Source organism: Eulemur rufifrons, chromosome 28 (genome assembly GCF_041146395.1).
Source record: "Eulemur rufifrons isolate Redbay chromosome 28, OSU_ERuf_1, whole genome shotgun sequence".
Classification (NCBI taxonomy): Eukaryota; Metazoa; Chordata; class Mammalia; order Primates; family Lemuridae; genus Eulemur; species Eulemur rufifrons.
Genome location: NC_091010.1, coordinates 56169715 through 56184335, shown reverse-complemented (window position 1 = coordinate 56184335; position 14621 = coordinate 56169715). Strand labels below are relative to the sequence as shown.

General features: G+C 37.5%; 1 protein-coding gene across 4 annotated transcripts in view; it reads right to left on the bottom strand.

Moving 5' to 3' along the window:
• VTI1A (vesicle transport through interaction with t-SNAREs 1A) overlaps positions 1-14621 on the bottom strand; it is a 328811-nt gene that overhangs the window by 307528 nt on the left and 6662 nt on the right. For all 4 annotated transcript variants that reach the window (XM_069459904.1, XM_069459901.1, XM_069459905.1 and 1 more), the window contains exons 2-3: positions 10420-10478; positions 5848-5958 (exon numbers count right to left, since the gene is read on the bottom strand). In XM_069459904.1, coding sequence (XP_069316005.1) covers positions 5848-5958; positions 10420-10478 — 170 coding nt within the window. The remainder of the gene's footprint in view (positions 1-5847; positions 5959-10419; positions 10479-14621) is intronic.

Sequence of the window (14621 nt, the reverse complement as noted above, 5' to 3'; positions counted from 1 at the left end):
GACTGTCAATAGAAGTGCCATTCTCTGATGTAGACAGCTCTGCACTAGGAGCTGGTCTAACAATCACATCACATAGCCTGCCAAACAGGAAAAGGACAGCATTCGGGCACCATTGACCTGGGATAGAAGTGAACTTGAGACTGGGGCTAAAAAGCTCTCTTTCTAACATTCATTACAATCTAACCTCCACCTGAAATCCTTCTGTATGTGTACATGTCTTAAAGGAAGTTCAGCTTTGTTACAATAAAAAAGAAATATGCAACTATACAAATCAACCACAAGATGGTGCTAGCACCATAGTATATACTTACACAATATCAGCTATGTGAAAAGCATTCAACACACCACGTCCTCATAACCTTTGGAACCTTATTCTGGTACACCACCTACTTGTTCCTTTCTTTTACTATTTACTGAGACTTGGTCAAACATTTTATACCATTTTAGGGGTTTTTTGTTTGTATAAGTTTAGCTTTTTAAATTTTTATTTGATTTTCTTTCTTTCTTTTTTTTTCTTTTTTTTTTTTTTTTGAGACAGAGTCTCACTCTGTTGCCTGGGGCAGAGTGCAGTGCGTCATCATAGCTCACTGCAACCTCTAACTCCTGGGCTCAAGTGACCCTCCTGCCTCAGCCTCCCGAGTAGCTGGGACTATAGGTGGGCACCACCATGCCCAGCTAATTTTTTAATTTTTTGTATAGCCGGGTCTCACTATTGACAGGCTGGTCTCAAACTCCTGAGCTCAAGTGATCCTCCCATCTCGGCCTCCCAAAGTGCTAGGATTACAGCATCATGGCTGGCCTGATTTTCTTAAGACACAAACAAGGATCTTGAAAAAAAATCCTCAACTATGTATTTTTTCTTTCTCTTGGCTGGTTCATTTTCCTGGAAATCCTGACATGACCAGGCCCTTGCTAACCCCATACCAATATTGAAGCAAGAAATTACAAGAACAGCTTACATGAATTCAAAATTTTTAAAAGGTTGTTTTCAAATACCTCGAGAGGCTATTAAATATATATTTTTGGAAACTTGAAGGGGAAGGGGAGGAGTGTTATAAAGGACCACAGAAAGAACATTAGAATGGGTGCTTAGTTGTTTGTTTCTGGTCCTGGCTCTAAACAGTGGCTTTTAGGTAAGTCATCTGGTCTCCCTGGTCCTCCATTCCCTCATCTAAAAAATAAGGTGACTAGATTTGAACTCTTCTATGTCTAATATTCCTAACTTACTCTGAGACTACAAGAAGACAAAAATGAACAATATTAGGCTATAAGAAGCCAAAAATCAAGAAGAATGGAATTAGGCAGGCGAAAAGAATCATTGAGAATAGCAGTGATATAAATGGGGACATATAGATGACCACTAACTTCCCTTAACCTCCCACAATTATGATTACAATTACAGCCTGAATTTTAAAATATTTTAAATAGGTATTTAGTCAGTTACAAATTATATTCTATGACAGGTCATCGTAATGAAGCAAACTAAAACATGCCACCCCAAAATATACTTTTTGGCATATTTCGAGATGGGTATTCAGAGGGGCTGCAATCACAGGAACAGCTCTGAAAAGCTGCCCTTTGTGAGGGCGATTTGCACCTGCAGAGGAAATCTGCATTAGTGAAGTAAACAGCAGATGCAAATAAGCTTTCCCTGAAGCCACTTTATCTGCCTTATCCAGATATAAGAAAGATTAACTCACAGGAAAAGAGGACTGAAAGTCTGACACTATAAAGGTCAGAGAAACTTATCTGCTACCATCTATTCCCTGAGGACTACTACCTGAGAGATTCCATCTGCATAACAAGACAGGCTTTGCTCGCCCTGACTTTCCTCCCCAGTCCCGCTCACAACCTGTTGCCATGCTCCAAGCCTCTATTCCTTTCTGTATGGTATAAAAACTTCAGGTATCTGGCCCTTCTTGGAGTCTCACACTTTGTGTGTGGCTCCATTGCTTATGTACATAATAAATTCCTTTTCTATTTACTGAGATTTGATCAAACATTTTATATAATTGGGGGGGGTTCTGTTTGTATAAGTTTAGGGTTTTTAAATTCGATTTTATTTTCTTAAGAAGCAAACAATAATTTAAACTTGAAAAAAATCCTCAACTACATTTTTTTTTTCTTTTGGCTGGTTCATTTTCCTGGCATATCCTGACATGATCAGACCCTAGCTAATTTCATACCAATACTGAAGAAAGAAATTACAAGAACAGCTTGCATGAATTCTAGTGTTTTAAAAAGCTATCTCCAAATACCTAAAGAAGTCTCACTTTATTTTTCTTCATAGCATTTATCACTATCTGAACCTATAACATATATGTATTTGTTTTTTGTTTTCCCCACTAGATTTTCCCCTTCTAGAATTTAAATTCCATGACAGCAAGAACTTTATCTCGACCACTACTGTATTCTAGCACTTAAGACAGTGCCTAATATACTACAGGACAAAAGAAAGACTTGTTGAATGAAATCTGTTATTAATCTGAGCCTCTGGGTTCTATCATGTGTAATGAGGATAATAATCCATAGCTGCTCTGTCTACTCTTCACACAGTGAAATGAAATAATGTATGTTAATGTACTTTACATACTGCAAATCACTATACAATAGAAGGAGGTGGTGGTGAAAGATGTTTCCTGACATGGTGGAAGAAAGCTGTGGCAGCAAATACACATATAAACAAATGAATTCTTAATGATAGCCTACAGAATAAACTTTTAGTTCATAGCTGTTGGTTCCATTTTTCTTTATAATGGAAAATATAGCTGAGAAAGGAACACTTATCCAAGCATACAATTTCCAAATACCTAAGGGACGTTACCCAGTATTGGACTCCTTGGGAAACAAAAAAGACTGAAGATTGAGTTAGCTGACTTATAATAAGCCACAGAAATAATTTAACTTCTGAAAAAAAATTTAAGAAAAGATTAAAACTAAATTCAATGTTATGGGCTGGACCGTGTCTCCACCAAATTGATATGTTGAAGTCCTAATCCTCATACTGAGAATGTGATCGTATTTGGAGACAGGATCTTCAAAGAGGCAATTTGGTTCAAATGAGGTCATTAGGATGGGCCTTAATTCAATATGACTGGTGTCCTATAAGAAGAAGAAATTAGGATACAGACACATACGTACAGGGAAGACTCCATGAAGACACAGGGAAAAGCTATCTATAAATCAAGGAGGGGGGCCTCAGAAGGAACCAGCCTTGCCAACACCTTGATCTTGAACTTCTAGCCTCCAGAATTATGAGAAAACAATTTTTTTTGAGACAAGCTCTTACTTTGTCACCTCAGCTAGAATGCAGTGGCATCACCATGGCTCACTGCAACCTCAAACTCCTGGGCCCAAGTGATCCTTCTTCCTCAGCCTCCGGAGAAGCTGGGACTACAGGCACACGCCACCATGCCTGGCCAGTTTTTCTATTTTTTGTAGAGATGAGGTCTTACTCTTTTTCAGGCTGCTTTCGAACTCCTGACCTCCTCGGCCTCCCAAAATGCTAGGATTACAGGATTACAGATTACAGGTGTCAGCCACCATGCCTGGCCTTAGAAAACAATTTTTTGTTGTTTAAGCCATCCATTCTGTGGTACTTTCTTATACCTCTAGTAAATTAATGCTTAGTTTTTCTAGAACCTGTAAGAAAAATCTTTGGAAAAGAGTCCTATAAAAATGAGGTAAGCTCTGAATGACTGTCCCATAGAAGGAAAAAAAGAGAAAAGAAAATGAAATAAGCAAACTAAAATAATCATTATAAATATTTTACTTTCATCACTTATACGGAAACATTAGTTAGAATTTGTTAAGTATAAATTTGAGTTGCCAAGTTATTAAATCAATCTAGTTTTCTCACCATATTTTCATATTCTTGCTGAGAGAAACTATCCTTTCATAAAGCAGTTGTAGAAGGTTTTGTCTAGTATAGCGCATAGAAGCTAGGCATTTACATTTATTTTATCAATTTAGGCCCATCATGGGTTCCAATTCTTTTTTTTTCACATTAATAGGAGCAGACAGCTTAAAGGCAATTGCATCAGAGTTATTGACGTTACCCATGTCAACTTCTCAGGATAATATCCGTTAAAATACAAAATAAACATACATAACTGCAAATCACCCTATTTCCAGACTCCAGGAGGAATTTCTCCTAGGTCCATTGTCATTGGCCGTGCGGTGGAAGGTATATTGTAGTCTAGGTATAGCCTCCAAAAGTAAAACATGTAAGGCAGGAAGAGAGATGGAAAAATTCTTATAAATTCTTGAATTTCCTTGTGAATTTGGACCCCAGATTCAGAAATACAGCTCATTTATGTGTCAACACGTGCCTTCTGTCACTCACAGGTAAGGCTCAGATCTTTCCTCATCCGTTCTTGTAATTGCTGTTTAATGTTAGTGATATGAAATTTAATTTATTTGCTGAACTCCTAATTTTCTATGCCGGCCTGTATAGGAGCAGAGAGTTGTTACTGTGTTAACTTCTTCATCCTTTTGTCATTAGCAAGGTTTTAAAAATATTTTATATCTTTTTATAATTTTAATTTTTAATTGCGGTAAATCACATAACATAAAATTTACCATCTTAACCATTTTTAAGTGTACAGTTCAGTAGTGTTAAATATATCCACATTGCTGAACAACCAATCTCCAGAACTTTTTCATCTTGCACAACTGAAATTCTGTGCCCATGAAACAACAACTCCCCATTTCTCCTTCCTCTAGTCCCTGGCAACTACCATTCTCCTTTCTGTTTCTATGAATTTGACTACTCTTGATACCTCTAAATTACACAGCATTAGTCTTTTTGTGACTGACTTATTTCACTTAGCATAATGTCCTGCTGTAGCATGTGTCAGAATTTTCTTCCTTTTTTAAGGCTGAGTAATATGCCATGGTACATATATACCACATTTTGTTTACATACATATCCATCAACAGACACTTAGGTTGTGTCCACCTTTTCTGCTATTGTGAAAAATAGTGCTATGAACACAGATGTGCAAATCTCTCTTCAAGACCCTGCTTTTAATTCTTTTGTATATATAACCAGACATAGAATTGCTCAGCTGTATATTTTCCACTCCTATTAATTTCTAGTAACTAACAACTTTAACATTATGGCTTTAAATTTATATTCTCAAATTTTCTATAAAGCGAATAGAGTTGAAAGCTAGATATATGGGAAAAGAAAGCTAAATACTCTCATGGGCAATCAATTGAAGGGATCTCATATCAATTACTAATTGAAAGTAGTTCTTTTTATCTTTTGGGGGGGAAGGGTATAATATATCCTTTTGAGACTCTAATGAAATCTACAGAGCTTATCTAAGGAAAAAACGCAGATAGAAACATGCTTCCAACATACAGATTGGACTTCTAGGAGATTCACGAGCTGCAAACATAAAGGCCTCTTTATATTGGTAAATAACTAAAGATGACTATAAACTCCACATGGGAGCTATATTTTATATTCTTTTTACAGCAAAACCCAGGCTTCATCTTAAAGGCTGAAAACTCTGTAAGGCCAGAAACTTGGTTTCAAAATTCTAATAAATTCTAATACCAATGCCAATAAATATTATTCAGACTCAAAGGACCACATGATTTGAATCTATTTGTGAGTCATGAATCCAATGTACCTTAAATTCCATCATTAGCTATTCCTATAACCATTTTTAGATCCCCAATTCATAAACAATGGAAGCTGTTGCTTATCTCTTACATGAGCCCCTAAAGACTATGCATTTAGCGTTCATTGAGCTGTGAGGAGGAAATAATAAAAAACATAAGTGAAAATACAGTTTAAAAATCAGGAAATATGACAAAGGATGAAGTTTGACTCACAAAATCTGTTTCAAGTTTTCCCATTTCTTGCTTGTAGCTTCTCATTCTGTTGCTGTACATTCCTCGACTTTGGGGTGGTATCTCTCGGACTTCCAGATCCATCTGTTCAAGCTAGAAGGGAAAGAAAAATGTGATTTAAACCATACGTTTATTGTTTATTTGACCAAATGTTCAGAGCTGAAAGGATTTAATTCCAATTCCTTATTTTATAGCTGAGGAACCAGACTCAGGGTACTAAATGTACCAGTTGAGGAATCAGACCCAGGGTGCCGAATGATTAAATAACATCAGAACTACTTTTGTGCCTAATTTTGTAAGCTCAAGTGCTTACTTTGTCAAGAATTTCTTTTAAAACATATGCATTAATCCAAACATTCTCAACAATTTTGATTTCAGTATCTTTGGAATAGCCCATCATTCAATCCAACTTGGTCTTATCTTCTGACCATGAACCTCCACAACTGTGGGAAGATAAACCCAGCCATTATTTCCTGTGGTTAACCCATGAAACATCAGCCCAGCCTTAGTCATTTGATGTAATTTCTTATGGAAAGTCTTTTCTTTTTTTTTTTTTTTTTTTGAGACAGAGTCTCACTTTGTTGCCCAGGCTAGAGTGAGTGCCGTGGCGTCAGCCTAGCTCACAGCAACCTCAAACTCCTGGGCTCAAGCGATCCTCCTGCCTCAGCCTCCCGAGTAGCTGGGACTACAGGCATGCGCCACTATGCCCGGCTAATTTTTCTCTATATATATTTTTAGTTGTCCATATAATTTTTTTTCTATTTTTAGTAGAGACGGGGGTCTCGCTCTTGCTCAGGCTGGTCTTGAACTCCTGACCTTGAGCGATCCACCCGCCTCGGCCTCCCAGAGTGCTAGGATTACAGGCGTGAGCCACCGCGCCCGGCCTGGAAAGTATTTTCTAATGGGGAAAATCCCATACCAACCAACATGTGATCTCAACCTCCAGCCTAACTCCTGACACTTTATAATCACGTCGATACAAAGATAAATGAATTTGGTAATATGCTAAATTATACACAGCTCACTAAAATCACAGCAGGGCACTTTTTTTTTTTTTTTTAACAACCTATCATCATATAACACTTTGGATACAACCTGTGAGAGGTTAATGGGCAGTAATGCAGAAATACCATAATGGTTCAGAACACAGGCTTTGGAGTCAGACTCCTATGTTCACATCACAGGCTCCACTACTTACTAGTCATGGAAACTTAAGCAGGTTTCTTAACAACGCTGTGCCTTATTTTTCCTCATTTCTAAAATAGTATCTCTTTTCAAATGCAGCTGTGAAGAGTAAATGTGGTAATTCCTATAATGTGCTTAGAACAGTGTCTCTTAACTTGGTACGCACTAGATTAATGTTAACTATAGCAATGATGATTACGAACGATGAAGAAATACAGCAAGCACTACATAAAGTACCAGAAATAGCTACTTGTACTTGGCATTAAAAAATAAAAAACAGTAACAACAACAAATTGGCCCAGGCCATGTTTGATAAAATCACATGCAAAAACGTTGCCATGTGTTTTATCTTTTAAACCAGTGTAATAAAATTATTTCCATGAGTAGTATAGGCTTATTACTGATAAAACTCTTATTATCCAGTAATAGAGACTTAATAACTATAGTTGGATGCAGATAAACCAATCACATTTTAATTAACAGGCCTCAATTTTTATAAAGAAAAAAATTTTAATTAGCTTTGATTTAAATAGTGATCATTTAAATTACTGACATGTTTCAACATAAATGTGAAGCATCATAAATTAAATCATCACTTAGCAAGATAATTATTTAAAGCACCTCTCTGAAATCATCAAGTACTTCACTCTAACAAGGTGAACAGGATCATCCAGAAAAATAATTGCAAAAGTTCATGTATGTAAATCAAAATCTGAGAGTTGGCCAGGTGCACCTGTAATCCCAGTGCTTTGGGAGGCCAAGATGGGAGGATCGCTTGAGCCCAGGAGTTGCAGGTTGCAGGTTGCAGGTTGCAGTGAGCCATGACCATGCCACTGTACTCCAGCCTGGGCGACAGAGTGAGACTCTGTCTCTTAAAAAAAAAAAATCTGAGAGCTAAGTAGATTTATTTTTGTTTAAGGCATTTTACATGGACACAAAACTAAATTACAAGTAGATAGAAAAGAAAAAGGAAACACAAAACAAGCACTTAAAATGAAACCAGGAATAAAGCTAATACTCACTTGTTCTATGTTATCACAACATTTATATGGCTGACGTAGATGGAAGACAAAAGAATTACAAGATGTGCAGTGTCCAAGAGATTAATACAAACCAATTGTTTAGCAGAAACACAATTAATCCTAACAGTCAAATAAAAAAAAAGAAGTTTTTCTCCCAGGATCCTCATCAAAACGATAGTATATAATATAACAAACAGTGTCCTTAACAAGAATGTCATTAGAATAAAGTAAATCAGCTTTCTGGTCATTTTAAACAAACAGAAACATATATCTTGGACAAAATTCTTTATATTAGTAAATAACTGAAGATGACTATAAACTCCATGAGGGAGCTATATTTTATATTCTTTTTACAGTAAAACCTTGGCTATCAGGAGGACAGCTTTCTGACATCATCACAAAAACAGAACATCTCCAGAAGAAGGCAACCAAATAAACCAAAACAGATTTCGACAGCAAAAAAGCTGCTACTGAGAACTCAGCAACAAAACAAGAGGTCAACTCAAGATCCAAAGAACTGACCAGTATTTACTATTTACAATTATCCTGCGAACCAGGTGTGGAAGAAGTGTACTGAGTGGCTACACTGGTGTGCAAAAAGTCAGTCTTTTTTACATGAAGGCCAGGAAGCATGAGAAAGCAGTTGAATAGAAAAAGAAAAGAAAGTAAGGAAAAAAGTATTAAAAAAAACAAAAACTTTCAAAAGAGAGGCAAACATTAGACACCCTGGAGATTAAAGGTAAAGCTGCCACTGTGGAGACAGTGACAGCAGCAAGCAGAGACTAGAAGTAGATCTTACAGGGTACGGAGCACATCAGACATCCTGATGGCCAGAAAAGAACCAGTGATGGAGAAGCTCCAAGCCTCAGCACTTGAAGACACAGAGGCAATGTCTACTGTGCAATGGGGAACAACTACCACCTGCTCCTTAATGCCCCCTGCAAAGCAGCAGCCCTCATGTGTGGTCTTGCTAACAAATATTACTAAGTCAAATAAGCTTGGAAAATGCTCCAGTCTCTAGTTGCCCTCTGGGGTCCTTTCTTAGAGATTCATAATGTCTATTTAAGGGTCCAAAAAGGTCTATAGAAAAACAACCACCAAAAAAGACCCCAACTCCCTACTCTGTTTAAACTATAGTTTCCCAGACTTATCTGAACAGGTGATAGCAGTTAACAGAAACACAGTTTGGGAAACTGCCCTAAGGATATCAGTAAGTAGTACTGAAGGAACACCAAGTAATGCCCTTCCGTATTTAGAAAAGAAACTCACTCATTTAAAACCACAATGCACAGTAACAAGTCGAATCATACTTGTTAACACTTGGCTTTTAAAACCAAAAATTAGAACATTATACTTTTTAGAACTTTTTTGCTCCCTAATTTATGAATTTATTTATGTAAAAAAGGAGTAGGTGACCTAGAGCTCTGGGTTTAGCATATCCAGATACAAATCCTTGCTCTACTGCTTAACAGGGTACGGGACCTCAGATAAGTTACTTAATCTTTCTAAGCCTCAGTTTCCCCATCTATAAAACAGGGGGCAATAACAGTGCTGGGACTCACTCCACTAAGGTTCTTTCATGCTCCTACATGTCTTGCTGTGTATGCCAAGAATGCCAAGTCCTGAGCACTCTGCCTGAACCATTTCGCGGGGTTGCGTTTGCAGGGAGCAACCTTGTGGAAGGAAATAATGTATGCCTCTTTGACAAAGAACAGCTTTGCTTTCAGGCTGCTATAAAGTGGCACATTTCCCAGGCACTCTGTTCCACTCCTATAAGGTATTCTACTGTTTGTGTAAGCATACATCTAGGCCCACCTGCATCACTCCTGTGGAAATTAAGACAGAATCAGGCTGACACTCTGGCCGCTGCTTTTGCCATAATAAAAGTCTTGTCTCTGACCTAGGAGTCTCATGTCTTCTACAAGCATCCAGGAAACTATGGCAAGATCACTTGTTAGCTTGCACACAGGGGAAAATATCAGATCCTTTATAGTTTCTGGCAAATAATACTTGTCTCACAGGACATTTGAGAAAATTAAATATTATAAAGCAAGTAATATGCTTAACCCAGTATCTGGTACCCAGTATACCTTTATCCAGCATTAGCTATTTATAGCTATGATGAATGAATAATAATTAGAGGTAGACATTTAACGAATCACCTTTATTAAAAATAAAATCCCAAGAAGCTATTAAATTCTCAGTTTAAATACTGATAAATTCTGAATTATAAAATGCTAATCAGTTATGTTTCACACTTCCACAATGTATAAAATAGGCTAGAGGAAGGCATTAGCTTGAATGGCTCTGGTTGCCTGTAAAAATACCTTAGTAAATCTGTACATACCAGTTCTTTTGCTTCTTCAAGCTGTTTCTCCACATTTGCAACCATCTGTTTCTTCTCATCTGAAACAAACAATAATATCAAGAAATTGCAAAGGATATGAATAAATTTAGTATTTAAAAACTTCTATTTTTATATACCTTTGTCCTTTCTGATCACTCAGATTAGAGAATAATTCTATCATTCTTTGGTGGGTTAGAAACCACTTTAAGCCATTGATTCTAGACTATCTGGAAATATACAATCCTATAGAGTATCTAATTATTAAGAGATGCTAAACATTTTTAAGAGAGACTAAAAATTATTTTGTTCTTTAGGAGAGACCATGTCAACAATAGCAGATTTAGTAGTGGCATGAGTCGTAACTTTAATAAATTGGGAATAACTGATTTATTAATGCAATTTTAAAGTCAAATACAAAAACACTTCCTAAAACTAGACAAGAATTTACAATCCTTAAGAAATTTGTATTTTCAGTAGCATTAAAAATCGAGTGTAATGGAAGAAATATTTAAAGTCAGGACTACTGACTCCAAACCCAAACACACTATCTTACTGGTTATGGGATCCTGGGCAAGAAATAATTCTTTCTGAGACTCAGTCTGTACTCTCTAAAATGGAAATAAAAAATATCTTCTGGATTATTTTTAGCTCAAATAAGCTTGATGCAAGTGTAATTACTTTTAAATTGTGAAGTGCTAAGTCTGCATGTGGTTTATTTAAACTCTGTTGGAATCAAGTTATAACCTAACCATAATCCCCTTCTCTAGGACAGGTATGTGTTGGCAGATAATTTCAGAAAACTTTCCCATACCCTAATTTCAAATCAATCAGCCTATCTGTTCACTTACCCCAACTAAATCGTGTGCTAATGAAACTTATTGAATATTTATAGTTTTGTCTGCCTAGCACCCTTCTCTTCTTAGGCAAAAGTCCCTATTCTTTGAAGACCTTCCTTCCCCAACAAGCAGGGCAATGGAAAATGCTGTCTCCTTATACGACCCTGCCTCTTCGGTCACAGTGACTTGGCAAATGATGGGCATCTCATCCTAGCTGGACTAATCTCAGTAACTCGATCCTTCTGGCCACATTGGTCTGGGGGACATGGAGTAAGACAGGTATATGACCCAAGGAGACCAAAGTTCTAGAGCAAGAGGAAAGTCTTTTCCTCTCTCCCGGTAATGAGAACATGAGCCTAGAAGCTGTTGGCATCCATTGGTCTAGCTCCAAAAAGAAAACAAGTTTGCAATGGTTGAAAATGAAGACTGCATTTAAAAAGAAACAAAGCTAGCTGGGCCCAGTAGCTCATGCCTGTAAACCCAGCACTTCAGGAGGCTGAGACGGGAGGATCACTTGAGCCCAGGAGTTTGAGACCGGCCTGGGCAACATAGCAAGATCCTGTCTCTACTATAAAATATAAATAATAATGAAAATATTAAAAGAAAAAACCAAAGCTGAGAGAGAGAGAAATAGATATAGTTAGTTCCTGGTTCTAAATAACTGAAATGGCTTGACTTTATAAAACCTGACTTTATTATAGTTTGGCTTCTTGAGCCACAAAAATTTCTTTTTCTTTATTTAAAATTAGGTTTATGTCACATGGAACCTAATGAGACTAATAGAACAGACTAGAAAACTCACATAGTTTGAAATGGGTATAATACCTAACTAGTTGACCAGTCCTTTAGAAGGGCAGTCAATCCTAAGTAGGAATCTTTGGTAGAAATTATTATTTTACTAGAATAATAACTAGATTCTGCTAACCCCAACCCATTCTCTTTGTTACCCTCAAATTGAGGGGGAGGCGGCTGTGGATAGCTGCCACATAAGGTGTTGTGTATATACTCTAAATATTTCTCCCTAAGAAAAATATACATTTGGAATTAGAATTCAGCTTAATTTCCCTTCCTTGAAAAGGCTAAGTCTATATATGGCCAAATTAAAAATTTAATATATGATCCCAAATTTATTTGCTTCTGGCACATTTCAATCCTTCTAACATCTACCTACAGTTATAGTAGAATAGTATCGTATTTCTGTGATAGAGCAGAATGCAAAAAGGGACAAGCCCATTTTGGATCAAGAGTGAGATCGTGTAAGAAGGAACATCTTGTTTTCTTTAAGGTATTCAGTCCTTAGGAAAGTCCATGCCATGGACTTCCAGGACTCATATGCATCAGTTTTTCTCAGTAACAAAACAAAACAAAGAAGGAAGCCTCCTTTGACATGCATTGCCCTTTGCTAATATCCCTCTCCTTTCATCCACAGCCAATTTTCTTCAAAGCAAGAGTAGACTGTTTCACTTCCTCATCTCCCATCCACTCCCTGTGAGCCAGCTCCTGCCTCCACCATTCCTCCGGAAATGACTCTCTCTAAGATTAATAACCTTTTCTTTGCCCAAACTAATAAACATTCTTTGGTCCTATTTTTATTTAATCTTGTGGCTTCTGATACTTTGCTCCTCCCATCCGGCAACTCTCTCCTCTCCTGCCTTCCGTGACACACTGGTTTGTGATTTGTGATTCTCCTAAACATTCACTCCCATCTCCATGTCCCCTGCTGGGCATTGGATTTTTCAGCCCATCTTTTAACTATTGGTGTTCCTCAGAGTTCAGTCCTTGCTTTTCTTCTTTTATGACTATTGTCTATGTCCCTGGGTAATTTCATCAATTTTTAAACTATCATATTATATATCTATGATCCTAAATCTTCATCTCTAATCCTGTTATACTTCCAGGACCTTTAATCCCAGTGCTTATGCGCATCTCTACCAAGACCACCTGGCAAATTGCTATTCAAACCTCTCCAGAAATCACTACTCCTTTAAAGCCTTTCCTGACCCAACAAAAGAGTTAACCACTTTGTCTTACATAAAACACCTATAGCTCTTACATAATCCTAATGATTTGTCTCTCATATGAACAGGTCTAATTAACCTTTCATCCTGGGGGCTCTGGGAAGACAGGAGCTATGCCTTAATCATCTTTATAGTTCTATGCCAGCACTGAGCCTGGCACATACAATCAGTTCTTGAAAGACGATGGTAAATTAAATAAATAATGAAGGACAAGATAAGAATTTACAAAAGAAGCTATGTTACTAACCACCTTGGTTTCCCTGTCTCCATGTCTGCCCCCTCCCCCATTTACTCTTCCTAAAATTTGACCTCTATTGGATCACTTGAGCCTAGCAGTCAAGGCTTGCCACATTCCAGACCCAAGCAGTCTTTCCAACTTTATTTCCAACTACAAGTTTGCTACTATGTACTCTACATACTAACCACACAGACTGTTCATTACTACCCAAACACATCTTTTTTTTCTTCTCTAAATCTTTACTGAGCTACCATTTAGTGTTCTTTGGTTGAATGCAATAGAAGTGATTCTGGCTAACATAAGCCAAAAAAGAGAATTTATTAGAATAACGTGGGGTGACTCACAGAGTCAATGAGAAAAAAGAAAAAGAAAAAAAATGAGCCACCTAACTTGGGAAACACAGTATCAGGAGTGGCTCAGGACACCAAGGGAGCAGGAACTCACTGACAGCCTCTACTAAAGAAGAGTCTTGAGCAGCTTTAACATTCTCTCTCCTTGGCTCACTCTGATCAAAATTAAAATTCCTGGCAAAAATTCTACAAATGTCCTCACTTGGGTAACATGTTCACCTCTTGACCTGGAGAAGGTAGGGCAGCTTGTCAGTTCCATCAAGACTGAAGTAACGGGGTTTAAGTAGCTCCTCAACGGAAAATTGAGGTGCTGATATCTGAAGACACAATGGAGGATGCTGGGTACAACAGATGTCCACTGTACCCATTTATCGCAACCTCTTATAATATTGCCTTTCCCCGTTTCTTTCTGTCTAAACCCCACCTATCTGTCCAGGAAAGCTCCCGAGATGTGACCTCATCTCCTTTGAATTCCTCTTTGCTCTGCTCTAGGGGGCCTGATAATCATTAGAAATTAGGTTCTGTAGTCTCCTTTTCAGCCTCATCTCCCGCTCTTTGAAGGCAGAGACCACTTTTGACACATTTTTGTCCCACCTTGTATTTAGCACAGAGAACCGTATCTGGTAGGGGTCACTATGTGCTTACTGAATGAATTAGTCAGGCTTAGCATTCAGCAAAATATTTTTTACACACAGAGAAACTGAGAAAAAGAAAAACTCTATCAATGAGGACTGGGGCAAATCTTCCTACTTGAAATGAC